The sequence below is a fragment of the Empidonax traillii genome, unplaced genomic scaffold, assembly GCF_003031625.1.
Source record: "Empidonax traillii isolate 1590-97213 ecotype Southwest subspecies unplaced genomic scaffold, ASM303162v1 scaffold1494:size100556, whole genome shotgun sequence".
Taxonomy (NCBI): Eukaryota; Metazoa; Chordata; class Aves; order Passeriformes; family Tyrannidae; genus Empidonax; species Empidonax traillii.
The window spans coordinates 67,042-87,557 of record NW_020956687.1 but is presented as its reverse complement, the minus strand read 5'-3'; the positions used below and the strand labels follow the sequence as shown (position 1 = coordinate 87,557).

Here is a 20,516-nt window from a genome sequence, read left to right as displayed (position 1 = left end):
TTCTGCACAGTCCGATCCCTTTGTCCATCTCAGAGTTCTCTTGTTTTAGAAGGCCAGCACACGCAGAACATTAAGTACACTATATGACTGATGCATTATGAAACTCCTGAAATTTTGTAGTTCATCTTACAGTTGGCTCTTCACCAACTGTTTAGTTTTTTCCAGATCCAGCAGTCAGCATCAGACCACAAGAACAACAACAGGATATAAAAGGAAGTCAGTCTGCAGCGTGATTTCGAATGTGTAAGATGCGACTGAAGAGTCAGAATAAAATTTTTGCAGAAGAAAAGGAACATTTTTGCCAAAGTAAAAAACTTAAATCCCAACAGTTAGATAGAGATCTTGCCTCATGCATTGGTGGTAAGGAACTCCATGAATTGGTGTCTGGATCATATTTCTCTCCAGAGCTTAGCGTTCCCTTGTTTTCATCCTGACCACCAAGCACAAATAAAAATCCCTCTGTAAAACAAAATGTAACATGATCTTAAGAACAGGACTCACACCTGTACACTGAGCAAGACAAGGTGACTGGTGAGCTGTATCCTGGAATTCAATGGGAGATTCACACCAGTCACAGGTCAGACTCTGGACTGGAGAAGGCAAAGCACATACTTATATGTGACTCCAGTCTAGCCCTGCAGATACTGTTCAACAAATTCAGTGATGCAGCAACTAGAATTTACTTAAAACATGAAATACTCCTGGAGAGACAGATGTAGCAGATTCCCACAAAAGGTTGCAGGAATAGTGATTTTAAGACACTTGGATGACGGGGATTTTCACAGAATCAAGTACAGTTTTGGGCAGACAAAGGGGAAGCATGAAATAACCCCAGTGCAGTCAATCTTAAAGAAAATATATTATTACAAGCTGTATCTCGGATTTTGAGGCACTGGTTAAGTTTTCATAATATTGACTTTAAAAAAATACAAAGTTCCCCTTTACCTGCTGACAACACTCCATGATTGATCCTTGGAATACTCATAGGAGCAAGTTCAATCCAGAGCTGTCTATTGGGGTCATAAAGAGGACACATACACCGCATCACTGAGGTTGGTTTCCGTGATCTGAACACAGGGTGGGGAGGGAACAAACAAAAACAGAAAGACAAGACAGAGTTTTACAAGTTCACTGTTAACAACCGGTGTCCAAAATTTGTTTGTTCACGTTTTCATGCATATTCATCACGTGTGGCATTGCCCTGGGTAAGGAGGAGACCCGCAAACCAAACATGTAAATTGAGTTTGTAACAGACTGGGGACAAAAAGCAGCTGCACTTCACTCCTACTGTACCTTCCTGCACCCCTTCTTATGAACTTCGAACAGCTAAGAACAGCTGACAGAGTGTATTATTTGAGTAAAGTGATTCACAAACTGACATGCAAAATGTTATCTGAGTGGTTTACTACACTTCTATAAAGAGCTAACATCTAAATGCTAAATTTATTTAAGCAGGACAGAACTTTCCCCCCCTGCTGCAGGGGGTACTCAAGAAGAGAAAGGGATTATTGTGTAGAACAGGAATTTTCATCTGGCAGCTCAGATGCACTGATAACGACTTGGTTTTTGGAACCACAGCTATTATAAACAACACAGTTCAAGCACAAGTTCACTGCATTTAAGTTTTGCTATAGATGTTTCTCAGACCTTCAGAAAGGTGTTCCTCCAACATCCCGTGCTGAACAAACATCCCACTCTTAGTTTACTACATGTGGAACGTCAGAAACAAAACAACCATTTATTGCTGGATCGTTCCCAGAGGTATTTCAGCTGCCCAACCCAAACCCAACTGAACTGACAGAGCAGGGGGTGCACATGTTCTGCCCACGCTGCGTTTCAGGCTGCCATGAGCTCCAGGCACCACCGGCTCTGTGAGGCCACCGCACACTTACACTCGCTCCTCCCCCCCCACGGTCACGATGCACTCGGAGTAGCCCCGGGGCTTGAAGGAGGCCAGCATGGCCTCTCCCTGCTGGGGGGGTGTCAGGGGGATGTTGTTGCACTCCTTGACGATCTCCCGCACCAGCGGCTCGCTCATCATCTGCTCCCGTAAATACGCCGCGTCCAGGCCCGACACCCACACTGCCGACATGACATCCTTCATGTGAACCTGAGGGGACACGGGGATGCCAGGGAATCACCCACCCTGCACACGACAGCACCGAGGCACCCGTGTGTACAGATGCTTCTGTATTTATCAAATATTTAAGAGTTTTTGCTACTTGGCAGCAATTAACTGTACAGTATAATGTTACTAGGAAAATGCAGCGAGTCCTCAAAGTTTCTCTTTCTCTCCATGAAAACAAGACTATACCATTAAATGCCAAAATGGTGCTTTTCTTCTTATTGCCTATCAAATAATAAAGGCAGCAGATGATGTATCACCCACAGCGCTTCCACCCTTTTACTGCAGTCCCATGGTCTGCATTTCAGGCAAAATTCAATTAATTCCGTAAGTGCAAGATTAGCCCTGAAAGAAACAGGCCTATTACAAGTTCCCACTGATTAGAACGAACACTCCCATCTGCACCGCATTCAAAATACAAACATTTGGATGTCCTGACCTTTCTGGATTCTGAATCATGAGAAATCCACCTAATCACCGCTTCAAAGACGTATCTTTCGTTTCCAACATTGAGCTTTTCCATCGACAGCACTTCTTTCAGTTTTTGAGGAGTCAGTTCCAAGAATTCCTCTGTGCTGCTGACATCTCGAAAGTGAGTTTCCAGATACTCTGAGGCAAGGTAGTGAACATGATGCAAACAATAGTGCAGTGCAAAGTCCCGAATACCAATACAGTTCTCAGCAGCTATGCAACCTTCTAAAAACTCACAGCAGAGAGTTTTTAAGTCTGTAAGCAGCAGGAGATCAGCTGCCTGTACCACATCTTGGATAGTTTCTTCATTTAGCCTGATCTGCAAGAATTAATTTAGAAGTTATAGCTACTATCACTCATTTGTTCCATGACATGCCCGCAATCATTACCCTCAATCTCAGTGGCTGAAAAATGGAGCATTAATGCCAGTGTAAAAATCAGGAGAAACTGATATGACTGCTACCCCTTTACAAATGAACACAGGGATGGAAAGGTATTTGCTTGGCAGAAGGTGTCGAGCAGAATTTTGCGCCTGAAGAAACCAACCATAAAATTGTTCATCTCATCTGGGAACCTAAAACGAGTTTTGCTGCAACACATAAATAATTTTTTTTTTTAAAAAATTGCATGTCCAGAAAAGAATTTGAAGCCACATCTGCCTTTTCTTTTCCTGCTGAAAGTTAAAACTCATTCAGCAATGTCAGTCTGGTTCCAAATAAAGTGGACACACCGACTTTAATTCCTGCCAAGGCTCCTGGCACGCAGATCTGAGGGGGACAGTGGCAGCAACAAGAGGCCAGACAGGTGGGCACGAGGGGCACTGAGGGAGGACACCTGATGTACTGTAACGCCCAGGGATGGGGTCTCAACTTCTACAGCTACCACCAAACCAGCCCCCTTTCACAGCTGACACAGACTGTGTGCTTTAAGGCAGGTTATTGAAAATAGTCACCAATTTTAATACAAGCATTTGACGTTGACTCTAAATTTTAAAATCCTCCCTGGCTGCACGAGAAGAGCAGAGACAAGTGCAGAGTCTGCTGCCTCTACTTCACGTGCCCAGCCCTGCTCTGCAGAAGTTTCATCACAAAGCTTTAAACCTCAGCAGGTTTATCTTTCAGGACAGTGTTAAAACCTGAGTTACTCTGACAAACAGTCCAATTGCTGTCTAGTTCTTTTCAATACCATACCTGCCCGCTGAAGATGTAATCGAGTATCTCTTTCATGATATCAACGGATATCCCTTCCAGTTCAATCTTGTACGTGGAGCCATCATCCTTTGGAGGATTGTAATTCAGTTTTGTTCTAAGAGAGGAGACAAGAAAAAGAGAAAAGCTCAAAACCTGGGCACGGTTTGCTCTCAGTTTTCTGAAGAAACAAGCACTACCTGTGGATCACTTAAGCTAGAGGAGGGATGTTAAAACCTTCCAGTGTGATCAGCACGGAAAGGATGCAGGTCTGATCTCTGATATTGCTCATCCCATTTCCAAACTGAACAAGTATTTTAGCCTTGCAAGCCACCCAGGGCATCAAAGAGCCAAAGTGGTTTTTTATCCCAGCTCATTCATCCCGAGCATTCAAAAACTTCACTCAGACCTTCCAACAGAACAGCAGCTCTGCTGACAGATGAAACACAAGAATTTGCTTTGATAAAGCTGGGAAAAACCCCAAAAAAACAAAACAAAAACCCCCAAATATTTTACCAAGAAAGAAATAATTAGAGTGAGCAGATGTGATCAGAATATTCAGTGGCAGCACAAATATTTGGACTGCATTACCATTTTGTGTAGTTTATGATGTTATCAGCCTAATGCTATGCCTGGCTGTAACCAAGCCATGTGCTCACAGTTGCAGGAAACAGCCCATGTGCTGCTCAGCAGAGCTTTAAATATTCATCTGCATCAGTGGACACCTCACTTATGAGCAATTCCTTTAAAAATACCAGGAGCACTGTGATGTGCCTTTGAATAGCAAGGACAGGGACTGGGGGAAAAGATGGGGAACTAATAATGACACAGCAGACACTTTGCTTTCCATCAACTGTTTGTGCAAGCACTTCTTCCAGGAAAGATAACTTTAAGTGTTCAAAAGTGAGCAGCGTCCACCAATCTGGTGCAAGCAGCCACGAGAGCTAACGAAAGATCACTCTGAATGCCTCTTTTTTCACATTTTAGGCAATGAAAAATACATTATATAAAGACCAGAAAACTTGTTTCATTACCTCTGTGTGTATTTATATATCTACATCTAAATCCCAGCACATAAAAGCCTTCAAAGCATTTTTACATTCATTCAAACATATTCTTAGATAAAATTAGTTTCTTAATGTGAAAAGTTGTGGCTTTGCTAAGCTGGAAGTGACCAGTTTGTCACAGTCTTCTGCTATCCATGCTCACACTAATACATAAATAGGACTTAGCTCAGGGCAGATTCTGCTTTACTTACTCATATCAGAACAAATTAAGTTTCTCACAAAATAAGCTACAACTCACATCAAGTCAAACCTGAGCCTGTAAGGAGCTATTTTTAAGTGTGAATAAGGATGGTAATTTTAGCCCTTTACTTAATCATGTCTGTGGTCTTGTTCTTCCCTCTCCTACACTGCAGAAGAGCCGGTGATGGCAGCGCTCAGCTCCTCTCAGTGTGTGTACGGCACAACTCACAATACAAACAACAACAACAACAGGGCATGGATTAGGAAATTGTTCATTTCCTAACACCTGGAAGGAGATTAGGAACATTGGGTGACTCCCACTGAAGCACATGCTGCAACAGCAGGCACTGATTTACAACCTGTCAGTGTACAATTCCTAACCCAGACGCACATCTCCAGCAACACAAACAACAGCTCCAGCCACCCTGGCCCATGTGGAATGTGCACTTTTCCAAACTCCAAAGGAAATGCAGAGCATACAACACAGGGTTAAAGGCCTTTTCAACTCCAACACAGAGCAAAAGGCTTCTTCCCACACATTTGCATTCTAACGACCTCAGTTTTACTGCTACTATCACTCCACTTACACGAGTTTTAGGTTTCCTGAGATGAAACTGGTTTGTGTGTGTGGTTTGTTTTTTTTTATTTATTTAATATAAAATAAATCAAGGTTTGCAGCATGTGGCTTGCTGCAGCAGAAAAGAGAGGCAGTTGGATGGCACCTGGATCTCACATGTGTCAGGTACCTGTCAGGTCAAACGCAGCAGTATCTACACAGAACCTGGACAGTCCAACACACCGTGGGGTGTAAAACAGGCCCAAGGCATACAATAAACGTTGATGCCAGCACTAATGGGGAGATTAGGGAAAGGACTAGTGCTATTTATCACTAACTTTCATCTTAGCATCACCTGCACACACCCAACCTAAATCACCTCATTGCGTGGACTTTACTCTGACGCTTCCTGGTAACGAGAAAGTGTTGTTCAGAGTTTTTGGGTCTTATCAGGGCTAGATGTTCTAATTACTGTGTACTTTTTCAGGCATCAACAGTTAGTAATCCGAAAAGAAAGGACCCAGCCTCTGATGCAAGGCCAAAACACCAAGTCAAAGCAGAAAAATAACCCTGAGAACAAATCAAATTATTTCAGTTCCAGACACTCATATGGAGGCAAACATTCACCTTATCCAAATGCATCCCAGTTCAGACTAAGTTTTGCTCCCGTCATGTGTCATGGGAAGCCAGTTATCCATCTGTCACATGACACTAATTTGTTGGTTAATAAGCTACAAGGTTATTTATTTTGGTACAAATACTTCTGAGCTATGACACGGGAGCCATTCCCAAAGGCAGCTGGAGGTGCTCCTTGTCATTCACCTCATGCACTGCAGGACAGCTACTGACTGCTGGGAAGAGGGGGAAACGTGATGCAAGGGCACGGTATAACCAGGTTTGGGGCTGGAAAAGCGTAAGAAAGAAAACTGTGAGTATAAAGGAAAGAAAGCTGGATGGAATCAAAGGGCAAGGAGCTCTGTCTCCTCCTGCATCACCCAGCACCAGCTGTGACCTGCACCCACATCTCACAGCAAACTGAGGCCTGGGCACCTCTGTTATAACACAGATAGAATGAGAACATTTCAAAGACAGTGGGCACATGGAGAAACACTTAACCCTGGTCCTCTATCAAATTCCACTTCAGAAAGTAAGGCACCAGACGTGCTTAAGCAGAGGCTTCCCAACCTGTCAGCATCCCAGAAGGAGGATGCTTGCTTTCCACCACACTCTTCCTCAGGGTGATTTACTCAGCCTGTGATTTGTGTGGCTGAAAGCTGGAAGTGGCAAACAGCAACCCAAGGTGCAGAGAAGGGCCCAGCTGCAGCACAGCTGCTTCTGACACACGCATGTGACAGCTTCCCGCTGTGGACAACATCCCTAATTACTTTAAAAGCACTCCAAGCTGCCAAACCACAGCAGAAAAGGCTGCCTTAATTCAGATGGAAGACCAGAATATCAAGATTTAGAAGGAAATAACCCCCCCAGCCAACCAGAACACCCCTGAGCTGGGAGTGCAGCACAGCTGAAACACACACAGAGCTGGGGGAAATAAAACATGGCAACTTCTTCGTCCTGTTTTATCAAATAATTTCATTTTGAACAGTTTGACTCCATACACGTTTTAAAACAATATTTTCCATTTTTTAATTAAGATCATCCCCATAAGCTGAAATTGCCTCCAGTAACATAAACAGTGTTCTATAAATGCTCAACATCCACCCCAAACTCTTGTAGCTCCTCAGGAAAACTGCTTGGCACACAGAGCACCTTGGGCAAGTGGCATCAGAACAACTGGGTTGATGTTGTGTTTTGATGTTGTCTGTGTGACAAATTTAGAATCTGCTGTTCCACATCACTTAAGGAGTACAATCCTAATGAGTCATCTCAAATGACACTACATAAGGCAGAATGAGGAAAAAAAAATTCCAGTACCTCTTCTGTATGTGTAAGCAATATAAACAAGGTGAATTCTCAAAATGAAAACAGGGCTTCAGGACAGATGCTGATACTGCCAGAGTGACAATTCACGTCTAGTGGCATAAAACCAATTCAAACAGTAATAAAAACCTCCACAAACAAACAAAAAGCAAACCAACAGGTAAATTAAGACCGTCCATAGTTCTTGTAAAAATTCAGATGGCTCTTCCAACTTACTGTCATTTTAAGAGAGCAAAACAAAAACACAATCATCCTTTCAAGCTTACAGCCAAGTGCCTGTGACAGCACCAGACACTGGGATAGTTAAAATGAATGAGAATCGCATTGAAAAAGAGTCCATGTGTCTGAAAACCTGGTTTTCTTACAGATGAAATTTTACAGGAAGGGAATAATAATTTTTAACAATCCAACCAGACCAAATAACAAAGATAACAAAAATTCAAACAACGAACTCAGCTGCCACCAGTAGCACTTGTTTTCCTGAGTCAGACATAATTCTTATCTTTCAAATCTCTGCCTTGTAATTGTGAACTGATAAGAAACTGGTGTGTTTTTACAATGGTGGCCTAAGTTATAAAGACAACAACAAAACAACCCTTGGAATGCTTTAATCTTAGAGTGCTGCTACATCAGTACCTGAGCAGGTAAAGAAAACACCTGTCTGCAAAGACTGTGCCTATGAGAGTGCTCCAGACCACAGACACCTCAGGCAGGTTTATACTTCCAGTGAGCAGCAACCCAAAAATCTGGGAATCAAGAGACAAGCACTTTGGGCTTGACGCTTTGCAACACAAAAGTTTCACCTGCTCTGACGTCACCGCAGCTCACTGACCCACTTCCACAGCCACAGCAGGGTGGCAGGAGCCAGACTGCAGGAGCCAAGGGAGACACTCGGCTTTTGGAAAGCGGCTGCCTTCCCGAATTAATGGTTTTGCTCCAGATTAACTGTAAGGGCCAGTCTACACAAGCCTTGCCAGTATTGCCACACCAACAAACCTCAGCAGTGAAGCAGCAGAGCCACCCTTCCAAACCAGAGAGTAATAAAACTGGGGTTTGATGATATATCCTTTACCTGCACCAGCATTTCAGCCTTCTCTAGAGAGCATCAGCATTCTAAAATGAAGCTGCACCTCCAACAAATGTTTCCAGCAAAGACATGCACCAAACCTAAAACACACTCCCAAGGATGACTCAGTCCCAAAAATGGCAAGTGAGTACTTGGAGATTTTGCATCAGTAAGGAGGAAACTTTAAAAAATCTGCTTTTGATACACACAGGTCAATTCAGTCTCCTCCTGGTCTGGGCTTCCTTATGTAGGTTTAAGTCTTTCAAGTACGAGCTTTCCATGTTAAATCTAATTAGGTCCTACTTAGGACTGACCATTTTAATGGTGAAGTTTTTCATGTGTCTGCCTTTCTCCCTGCAATATTTTCTCCCATGAAAGCCTGGTTCTCTCTACGTGCAAAAAACCCCCTTTAATAATCACATTATTAAACAGGTCACACATAAAAAACATGACGCAGCAGTTCACTCCACCCACTTGCCATCCTCCAAAAAGGTATTTTACAACCAAATCAGAAGGTTTCCTTTGAGGTCGCACCCTGGCCTTTAGCACCACACATAAAAGCCAGTCTTCACCACACCCTGCAAAGGGTGCCAGCTCTCAGAGGATTCTGGCAATGCCTCTTCTGTGTCTCTCCTGCGTCTCTCTCCTTAAGATTATCTGGAACTGCAACCTCACATCTCAAGGCAAAGTAGTCCACCTAACAGCTCAGCACAAAAACCTGCAGAAGGTGCTTTGCTTGCTTTGAGAGAAACAAAAACCAGGAATAACCTAATTTTTTCATCTAGTGGGAAGTTTAAGTCAGGCAAAAAAAATGTAGCTTCCCCTCCTCTGCATAAGAAAGGGAACAGGGTGATTCCTTCAGCAGCAGCACAGGGGACATGTACAGGGCTCAAGGGCTTTGCTCAATGAAGAGCTTGTTTACCCTGAAAATCTGAAATTACTCTGATTACACTGAGCTCATCCAGAGCTAGATTGTAATCTAAATTGGAAATCTACCCTCCACCAGCGTGTCTTGCCTAAACATGTGAGTTAGCCCTAAGTAGACAGAACACACACCCGACGAGCAGCGCCCAGGAACGGACCCTGGGAGCTTCTCAGCAGCACTAAGGACCTGCCTCAGCGCTCATCTCACTCTGGGTTTCTTTAGCCAAGCTGGAAAACAACCAACCAACTGCGCCAGCTGAGCTTACAAACAAGTCAAACACAAGCAACCCAGATGAGCTGCTGGGCACCCCTGGCTCATGTCAAGCACCTCATGCACAGCTCAGGCTCAACCTGGGCACGTGGCTGAGCAGACTTGGTGGTTGTTCATCTATGAGGTACCTTCCTGTGGCAGAAACACCTGCCACTGGATTTATAAAGGTGAGGCTGGGGGTTTTTTTAGTTCATTTTTTAAAGGTGGGAAAAAAATATCTAATCCCTGTTCCTCTCTGGGCAGCAGGCTGGGTCACATGGATCACTCAGAGCCCCTCCTGAACTAAACCTGTACCACACTGATGGCATTTGATGGCTCCACACGACACTCGAGTCCATTCACCAAACTGATGATTTCCAGCAGTGCTACACCTATTGGGCAGGACAGGAAGACATTTCTGGAACACAAGTTTTAAACCAAGAAATTACCAGTGTCCTACTTGAAAATACATCTTCCTTCAAATTAACTCTGCTTTTAAACTTGTTAAAAATGCTTTCTTAGAATAAACAAGTGCAGTACCATACCCAGGGTGTTAAGCTTATAACTAAACATATTTAAGAAATGCAATGCTGTGGAGTGTGTCTCTAATAACCCAAACAGTCCTGTGACTTACTAATATCATTATTTGAAAGAACACCGATGAACCTGCTGAGAAAACTTGTATTAGCCAGGTTTTTATACCTCACTTATCCTTGCAGCCCATGGGAGAAATCAGCACCACATCAGAGGAAGATTTCCATAATTGCTGATAAGTATGAAGTCGAATGGACAAAATGAGAAGTGCATGAGTAGTATTGTGGGACAGCTGGAAGATGTTTGGAATCCCAATGAGGGAGCCACCTGAACTCTGGATATGCTGACAGTTGGAAAACACAGATCTGCAAGACTATCACAGAACGTGATGACACAGCCAAGAGGAAAAAGGAACCAGGAACAGGGATTTCACCAGCACAGGAGTCTCCAGTGCAGGGTATGAGCCATGTCCATAAACAAGAGCTGCTCTAGGCAGCCTACATCGTTCAGGGGATGTAAACCAACACCCTGAGGACATAAACCAGCCACCAACCACATGGTATTAAGAACATATTTCCCTGATAGGCAACGAGCAAGCTGTCCTTAACAGTGATTTATTTTGTTTTCTTGGAAATATTAAGCAGGGACAAAGATCAAATACAGGAGACAAAGACAGGATTGGAGACTCCTCTGTGCACAGGTAACACTACACTGGTACTCAGCACCAGGATATAGGGAATAAGAGCCTGAACAGAGTGTGAAGAAACAAATCCTTTCAAACCCCTAGTTACTTTTTTCTATTTGTCAGCCCACACCAGGAAGAAGTTCCTTTTGTAACTGCAGATGAGACCAAAACAAACAAAACAGGCTCAAAGAAAAAAAGACCCACCAAAGGAAAAAAAAAAAAAATCAAAACACAAATCAAGCAGTTCAGACTCATCAACCCCAGACACATCGGCAACTTCAGAGCGGCTCCGTTCCAGCCATGAAACACATTTTAAACCAAGCAAGGAAAAATGCTAATAAAAAAAAGGCTCTTTTAATAATAAAAGTTCTGCCAAACAAGGCAATTAATGCAGGTGTAAAGGCGACCTACAGAGTATAAATTACCCAGCCATCCCAAGCAGCTCCATCCTGCCACACCTTCCATCCCAACTCGCCTCTTACATCAGGCACTGGGATACAAAGGAAGGACAAGAAATTTCATCTCCAGTTCTCCTGGGTAAACAAGGTGCTCTGATTCCCAGTTCTCCCTTTGCCTGACGTGTAGCAGCAGCCCAACTGTATTTTTTTTTTTTTTTTACTATTTGGGGCTGGGTAAGAGCCTTATGGCTTCCTCCCTTCAGGCCATCTTTAGGGGCTTGTTGGAGCAGGAATAAAATTAACAACTCCCCACTCAAGCCTGGTATAGTGACTCCTAAATCCCTTTTGAAACCATAAACTTTTAACACACCTTTATCAGTGTTGCCCCTCAACTGCTTATCCAAACATAATACGTGTGTAGGCACTTCTGGCTTGTGCCAGGCAGAGAGTTTCTGGCCAAGGCAACTATTTTGATTTATTGCCTCTCAAAGTTACAGACTTTACAACTCAGTTATCACTGAAACACAATAGGCAGCACTGCAATTGAATTTTTTAAAAAACCAAAACCAAACCAAAACTATGCCTCACTTGAAAAAGAGCTTTGAAAGTCGGGAAGCAAATTCTGGCCTGATCTGTTCCTGACTTCCTACTGCCAGGTCAGGCTGTAAAGCTCCCAGGAGGCTGCCAGAAACAAACTTCTCATAAGAAACCTTGAAGACAACACGGCTTTGGAGCCCTCCTTGAGAGTGCAATTACCACAACACTGCCCTGCACACCCAGTGAAGAGGGAACCAGCCCTGGCACAAGCACAGAGTGATCCAGCTAAACCAGGGCTTGCTGACTGAGTTCCTGAATTCAGCACTCGTCCCAAATTGGAAAAAAGTTTTAAATCACCACAAAAGGTCTCTATAGATGTCAATAAAAACAAAACAGGTACCAGGAAATTGGTAGAAGCTACGGGCATGCACTGGTTTCCAGCTGACCTTGCTCTATGATATTTATTGTCCAACAGGTGTAACAAGAACTGCCCTGTCCCACTTCTCACCCCAGCACTCAGGGATGCTCCCAGACACTCACACGGGGATGGTGCCTCAGCAGGATGCCTTCAGGACAATTCCACATCCTCCAAGTGCCAGCACACAGAGGAAAGGGCAGGAGTTCAGTGACGGGGGCACATCTCACCACATCTCCACGGGAATCTGTTTCAGCGCTGGCAAAGAGGTTATGATTTTGAGGCTATGCAGGGTCTCACAAGGCCTGCACTATTTTAGAGATGTCAGAAGGTTTTACAGCACAAGTGAGAAGATGCAAATGCTGTTGGGCTATTTCTGACCATAATCCATTTACAATTTACAGCTATTTACAAGTGCATGGAAAATAACGTGAACTTAACCTTGCATTTACATTCTCCTTTAGCTACATTATGCTCATCTGGAAGAAGATGAAAATAAGATTACTGGTCCATTACTGAGTTCAAAAAGCCTTAGGGAACAGTATAGGGCACAAACAGCCATCTGTAATCTGTTCACACAGATGCGTGAAAATCAAAGACAAAACTCGCTGAGGTAACAAAAACGTCCTAATTTAATTTCTACCAGAGCAGCACAACCCCTGCATAACAACACTGAGTTGGTCTAAGAATATGAGCTCAAATATCCTCTTTGTTCAGGTAGTTCCCACATGCTCCCTGTGATCCGCGCAGGCAGACACCAAGCGAGCAAAATATTAAGAGTTGCAAGTTCCAGCTGGCCAGGAACGAGTCATGCCAGACAGTGACAGATCTGCTGGGATGGGAACATCTGCTGCTACTGCTGAGGATACCAGGAATACTTGGACCAAGTCTATCCTATAAAAGGTTGGCGGATATGTGCTACAGCTTAGGCCAAACTTACCAGGGCAAGCAGGGTTTGTTCTGGTAAAAGCCCTTCTTATGCCACTGTAATTTACATGAGGCTCTCAAACGAAATAAATGAAGCCAGGGCAATAGAACCTGATCTACATTAGGGCAAGTGCCAGGACAAAGAGTGCTACAAAAAGAGTGCAGGCTTCTGGCTGACCTGTTCCAGAAGAGAAAACCAAGAGCTAACCTGGCTCCAGTTTAACTTCTCCGGGATGCACCTCACTCTGAGCCAAACCACGCTCTGTCCTGTGGCAGTTTCCTCCTGAGGAATCCTGCTTTTCTCAGGCTCAGGAACACACCACAAGATGTTACAGATATGCAGGAAGACTTCTGTGTTTTGTAGATGACAGGATTTGCTCCAGAGGCGCACAGAGGGATCAGATAAACCTGTATATGTAAGGCAGTTCTGTAGGAATTCACACAACCACCCCAGACCTCACTGCCCTTGGAGGGCTACCAGCCACTTGGCGTTAGGCAGCTGAGGCAAGACCTCAAGAATCAAACCACCACAAAAATTAAAAGTGTTATTGGTCCCACAGACTGAACATTTTAAAATTAAACAGGTATTTATGAGTTTTCTGTACTTGCAGAAGCCACAGTAAGGACCAGATAGGCAGATGGGACCCACGACACCAGCGACATTCCATGTGTTTCTGTGGCCCCTTCCCACTGAAGCTGCCATCTCTGAGCTGCGTGGATAATCCAGTTGCCAAATAACTGGAGGGAAAACACATCACTGTAATTTACAAGAGTCCTACTCATAACCAGTCAGCCAAACAGCTTCCATGCAAAACTAAAAAACAGGTAACGCTCCTCTCTCTGTGGCTGCACAAATCCTTCAGCACACACAGACTCTGCTCACACCCAACCACCCCCTCACAAGGTCCATGCCTACTTATTTTCCTACTCACACCCTAAACTAAGCATTCATGCAAACCCTACAGTTTCTGAACTCGCCCACCAACTTGCCCACAGCCACAGCACATAATGACACAGCCAGACACTGAAAACACAACATCAACTCATACTTCCCACTGCTTCACTTACAAGCTTCACATAACCACTCATTTTTTTTCTTCCAAGTTTTACCTCTGAAATTAGTTAATGGAGTCTCCTGAGCTTTGTATTGGAATTTTTCAAATGAGAGCAACCTGAATCAATTGGCATTTGGAGTCTGTAACAGCCTATGGTACCGGAGCACACTTTGGAATCTGCTACCCTTAAAATACAAGGGCAGGAAACTCTTGACTCTCCTGCACTAACTCTTCATATAGAAACCTAAACAGATTTTCTTTGCAAAACCGACACTCAAAATAAATGGGACTTGCACAGACTAGGTACAAGGTGGAGATTAATTTTATCTCCAAAAAGAGCCACTGAAACATCACCCTTGGCTGGAAACATATAATGCTCCAACACTGGCAACCTACCTGACCAACTCTACCCAATGTGAAGACCAGCTGGACTAAGAGAGAGATCCTGGAGTGATAAAAAGAAGAGAGACAGGCAGCAGGTAAAAATTAGGCTCTGCAAAGGTAGGCAATACAAATGTGTTTCTTAATGTGCCCTGCAAGAACTAGACACATGTATTTTTGGTTCTTTACATCTTGAAAGCCCGAGGAGAAGACATGAGTAAGCTTTAAAAAAAAAAAAAAAAAACACACCACCCCATACTTAATCATATTTATATATTAATGCATGTAACCTACTTTCACACATAGTTAATGAGTTCCTTCATGGGATTTGAACCTGAACAATTGTGAGTTTAAAAAAACCACAACTCTAATGACTACAAGTTTTGCTGCTAATGCAGTTGTGTCTGGCACTCTTATTCCTCACACACAGTTAACTCACGTTTCCCCAGTACATTTTCCAGAGAGTAACAAAATGCAATACTTTAGGATGAAATTCTGTGGAAAGCTGCTTCTCCATAGAAAAATTTACACTAAGTTTTCATTAAGCATATTTTTTTCACAGTAAAAAAAAAAAAAAAAAAAAAAGCACATTTCCTGTAAATTCATCCTGCTGTAACAGTAGAACAGCAGATTTCCCAAGGACATGACCTCTTACCACCTACAGCAGCTCCTCTGAAACTTAATGTCAGGCATGTGGTCATCTAAAACACGATGGCCAACGACCCAAAAAGCATTCAGCCCTTTTGAAGAGAATTGAATCAATGGTTCATTTCAATTTCGTATCTTTGACTTCCCTTCCACCTCAGTCTTCCAAACCTGCTTCTCAAAACAAGCAGTGACAAAAAATTATTGTCAGTACACAGGCTCCACTATTTCTTTTTTTTTTTTTTTGCAAATTCTCGCTGATCTTCCTTCTCTGTTATTTATATACTTTACGTTTATTTTTGTATTTGAGAATGTTGAAGTTGTACTACGATGGTCACCCAAAATACCATATTGCCTAAAAGCAGATGATAATATGACACTGCAAAAAGTTGCATTCTTTCTTTGGAAAGAATCCCCATCCTCACCTAGGGCAAAAATGCAGATTTTATGACAACTTCACAGGAAGCAGCACCTGGAAGAAATGCCCAACCACTACATAAAATCTGCTAAAGATTTATGATAATCCTCTGTTCAACCGGTCCTGAAGGTCTGCACCTACTTTACACATGAAGACAAAATTTATGTCCTTATTACCTGCAAATGAGTGGACTTAAAAAACAAAAAAACCCTTCGAAATTAACCACTCGTGCGTCTTGTTTACCCTCTCTGCCACGCAGATATGCATCACAAACATCTCGTGGCAGGTATATTCTCTTTACCCGACGTGACAGGACCTGTCAGCACCGAGTGTGACAGGGTTCAAACTGCTGTCAGTGGCTGCAGCAGGACTTCCCAGGAGCCGGGTTTCCCTGCACACACAGCCCAGGGGAGGCTCAGAAATCAGAAACCATGACTGTGCTAATGCAGCTCGCCCTCCCCAGCACTTGCTGTCAAGTGGCACAGTTCTGACAGCACATGCTGGTGACACCCTCTGCCAAGAGCTGCCAGCAATCCTGGCACGGCCGGGCTTTGTCCCTCTGGCAATTTCCGAGGGATGTTCTTGGATGTTGTAGGGGCACGAGCGATGGGGAGACAAACCTGTACTATTTTTTTTTCAAATATAATTTAAAAGCCACTGTACTTCAGGACACACAACCACCACCACCTGGCACCCTGTCTTGCTAAAAGGCATTAAGGAGAGAAAAAAATGATGCTGAAGTGCTGACTCGGTGCGGGCGAGGGACACCCAGCCCAGCTCCTCACGGCATCCCCTGGGATGCTGCCCCTCGGACACCTCCCCGACCATCCGCACAGCTCCTTCTTTATGGGTCGCTTGTTCACGCCAGGCACTTGGCAGCAATTCAGGTGTTGAGGGGGGAATTTTTTCCCCCGCTGTGTGACAGAGCCTCTCGGACCTGGAAAAAGCAGCGGGCTGAAGCCGGGAACACGGCGGCTCCTGCGGGGAGAATCGGCGGCACCGGCCTGAGGGAGGGAAGGAGGCGAGCAGGGAAGGAGGGAAGGAGGGAAGGAGCCGGCCCAGGTGCTGCTCCCACAGAAACACAGGGTTGTTAGGGGGGGAAGGGACCTCTGGAGATCATCCCAGTCCAACCCCGCTGCCCAGGCAGGGTCCCCCGGAGCAGGAAGGCGCCCAGGCGGGTTTGAACGTCCCCACAGGGGGACACTCCACGCCCGCCCGGGGCGCTCGGGCCAACTCCGGGCCGAGGCGCCGCAGGGTCCGCAGAGCCCCCGCCGGCCTTCCCGGGCTGCTCCGTCCTGCCCGGCCGCGGATCCTGCTCCTTATGTAACCCCGGCTCTGCCCCTCCGAGCGGCCCCGGGCCCGGCCCGGCCCGGCCGTACCTGATGTAGGGGCTGGCGGCCGCCAGGATGTTCTTCTGCACCGGGATCTCCTCGCCCTCCAGCACCAGGTGCGCGTCGCAGAACCGCGTCTCCTCCCGGAACGAGCTGAGCGCCCGCAGCAGCCGCGCCGGGTGCTGCGGGTCCGACACGGCGCTCGGCCCCGACATGGTGCTGCTGCCGCCGCCGAGCCGGGCCGGGCCGGGCCGGCTCAGTCCCTGCCCTCACACCATGGCTGAGCGCCCGCCCGCCGCTGACATCATCCCCGGCATCATCTCCCCGCGCCGCCCCGCGGGGGCGGCCCGGCCCGCCGGCCCCGCCACCACCGCCCCTCCGCCGGGGCGGGGCGGGCACCCTGAGCCGGCACGGCTGCGGGAATGGGGGTGTTATCCCTCAAAGTGTCCCCCCGCGGCTTTGAAATGGGGCTAAAGCAGGTCCGGAGAAGGGCAGGGGAGCCGGTGAAGGGTCTGGAGCACAAGTCCAGTGAGGAGCGGCTGAGGGGGCTCAGCCTGGAGAAAAGGAGGCTCAGGGGGGATCTTCTGGCTCTCTACAGCTCCCTGACAGGAGGGGGGAGCTGGGAGGGTCGGACTCCGCTCCCAGGGAACAGGGGACAGGATGAGAGGAAAAAGCCTTAAGCTGCACCAGGGGAGGTTCAGGCTGGCATCAGGAGGAATTTCCTCACATTAGACATTGGATCGGGCTGCCCAGGGAGGAGGTGGAATCATCCACTATCCCTGCAGGTGTCTGGGGAAAGAATGGACGTGGCACTCAGTGCCATGGTCTAGTTGACAGGGTAGTGTTTGGTCATAGGTTGGACTTGATGATTTCCGAGTTCTTTTCCAAGCCAGTTGATTCTGTGATTCTGTAAAACTGGCCTTATATTTATTGATTTATTTGTTCCCTTTTGCCTGCTGGAGGTGAACATGACCGGCATTAACATGAGGAAAAGAAAGAGAATGAGATTTAAGCACAGCGAGACCCATCATGATAGTGCTGCTTTCCACAGCTGCCCACTGGAAACGGCCTGTTCCAGCACAGGAGATCTCCTTCAGGACTGTTCCCAGGCTAAATTTTAGGCCGTTGATTATCAACGCGCTTAATTGCACATTAAGAGATGACTTGCTTCCATCTGCTTTCTTAACAGCATTCAGTATTTAAGCAGTGAAACTATTTGCACTGAGCAAAAGTGTTTGAAAAGCTGTGATCTGCTCTAAAACACACACCCAGCCCGTGCTGCCAGGAGGGACCCAGCACAGCAGCTCATGGCATTCCCTGCGCTGCCGGGCACAGCTGGACTGGGATTTCTCAGGCTGTGGAACACCTAGATGGACATCACACTGTCCATTGCTGCACTGGGACAATACCATTTTGAGAGGGCCTGATCTAGCAAAGCTGTGGTGGGTCACGTGCTTTTATTACTTGCATTTCTGTGAAATGTGACAAAATGTTATCCTCCGCTTTCAGTCCGATGCTCTCTCCATTTTACCACTCGGAAAATGAATTAAGGTATCTGGAAGTGACCCCAAATGAGTGCCTTCACAAAGGCAGCCTTGTTCTTCCCAAGCTAGACAACAAGCCTAAACCCCTGCTAATGTGCATGAAACACCAGCAACTTTGCAACACTTATGGTTATACATACCCATTTACAAATATTAGAAGGCTACTTCTTCTGGCTTGGGTATAATTAGTCAGGAGGTCAAGTGCAGGATGAGGAAGATCCAGAGGACACATTCCCAGCTCTCTTTGAGGGTAATGAAGGCAGAGAGCACGCTGCACCTTGACTACTTGTTATTAATACTGTGGTAATTGCATACCCAGAGGAACAGTGGTGTGAATTATTGCAAAAGCTGTCATTGAGTGGCCTGGTTATTTAAAAAGAAAGACATCGCTGTGTTTCCGTGCCTGCTGTTCCACAGGAAAGCGTTGTTGTATTTCTGGTTTTTGACTCGTCCCAGTAAACAGTGTTTGTGCTTCCTCCTGCTGCGTTATGTGGGGCAATGGGATAAGGTGTAACAGATAATACCCACTTCTGGAGAACAAATTATTTATTACACCTTGTTATTTGTTCGATTTAATGAAAGTCTTGGTGAGGAAAAAAAACAAAAAACCAAAACAACAACAAACCAAACCACTCTACCAAGGTCCACTTGTAACAGCTCTGAAGTAATTATGTGATTCATACCCATGGCCTGATTCTATCACTCTAGTATATACTTTTTTCAGTTGAGATACCTATCCTTACTGTTTTTATTTGCAGTCACTCAATTAAGATTTGCTTTATGCCATTCCAATAACTCCAGGGGCTTTACTGGGCTAATTTATGGCTTAAATTGGTGCAAAAGAAGAATCAAAACCATTCTGCCCTTGAGATCTCATTCAGTTTGTCAGCAGCAAACCAAATGACAATCATTACCACGTGCCACGTTGCCACATCAAAAAAACCCACGAGCCTTGCAGCCACCTGGCAAAGCAGATCTGCATTGCCCGTGCTGCTATCAGCCTGGAAATGATATGGTGTGTTACCTTGTTCGGGGTAAATGTTTCAGCAGGTTAGTATTGCAACCACGAAAAAAACATTCTTGAACAAATTTGTGATTAGCCACATGGTTTTATCCCCACTTTGTGTGCTGCAGGAGGATACTGGGATGGGCAAATGCAGATTTATATCAATGTTTTTCTCTTCAGGTTGAACACAGACTTGGTGCTAATCAAGTCCTGGGTAATACTGACCAAGGGAATATGGCCCATTTGGTTTAAAAAAATCATACCCAAGACAAGTTGTCACCATTTATTATCTACATTGTTTCTGCATGAATGTAAATAACAGGTTTACTTTCTGAGACTACAGGTTGTTTTTATGGGGAGTGTTCCCCTCTCCTGTCATCTCTACCAGTAAGAATTAGTTCCTCAGACGTCAATTAACTCCTGTGTCCAAACTCATGATCATCCAAACCCATAACCCTATGAGTTCTACAGAAGGAATTCCAAAGAAAAATTCTTAAAATACAATCTGCAATAATGGTTAGACTTTTGAATCATTGCCATCTTGTAGTTTCAGAAATATTTGTGGGCACTTGTTAAATCCAGACTTTTACAGATTAAAAGAAACAACCCCAGAGCTGGTGTCTTTTGTCAGTATCCCAAATCTTTCCTTCCACACCAATTCCATATTACACACAAAAATGGGATTCAATTTCTTCTACAGAAGATAAAGTTCTCTTAAATACCAGTGTTAACATGCCTTGGAAACATGAAAGGTGACTATTTCTGCAGACACACCTTCCTGAAGTGTTTATTTCCATTCTATGGAACAGGTAAACCTCTGAATGCCCCAAAATGCGTATTTTAACTAAACCTGACAACAGTGACTTTTTTTTTTTT

General features: G+C 45.0%; 1 protein-coding gene across 1 annotated transcript in view; it reads right to left on the bottom strand.

Annotated features, from left to right (window-relative positions):
• The window catches only part of GAN (gigaxonin), a 28,437-nt gene extending 11,086 nt beyond the window's left edge, over positions 1-17,351 (bottom strand). The window contains exons 1-6 of the mRNA XM_027907582.1: positions 17,139-17,351; positions 3,787-3,901; positions 2,565-2,915; positions 1,893-2,110; positions 946-1,067; positions 347-459 (exon numbers count right to left, since the gene is read on the bottom strand). Of these exons, the coding sequence (XP_027763383.1) occupies positions 347-459; positions 946-1,067; positions 1,893-2,110; positions 2,565-2,915; positions 3,787-3,901; positions 17,139-17,305 (1,086 nt within the window). The 5' untranslated portion in view covers positions 17,306-17,351. The remainder of the gene's footprint in view (positions 1-346; positions 460-945; positions 1,068-1,892; positions 2,111-2,564; positions 2,916-3,786; positions 3,902-17,138) is intronic.
• Positions 17,352-20,516: the final 3,165 nt, after the last annotated feature.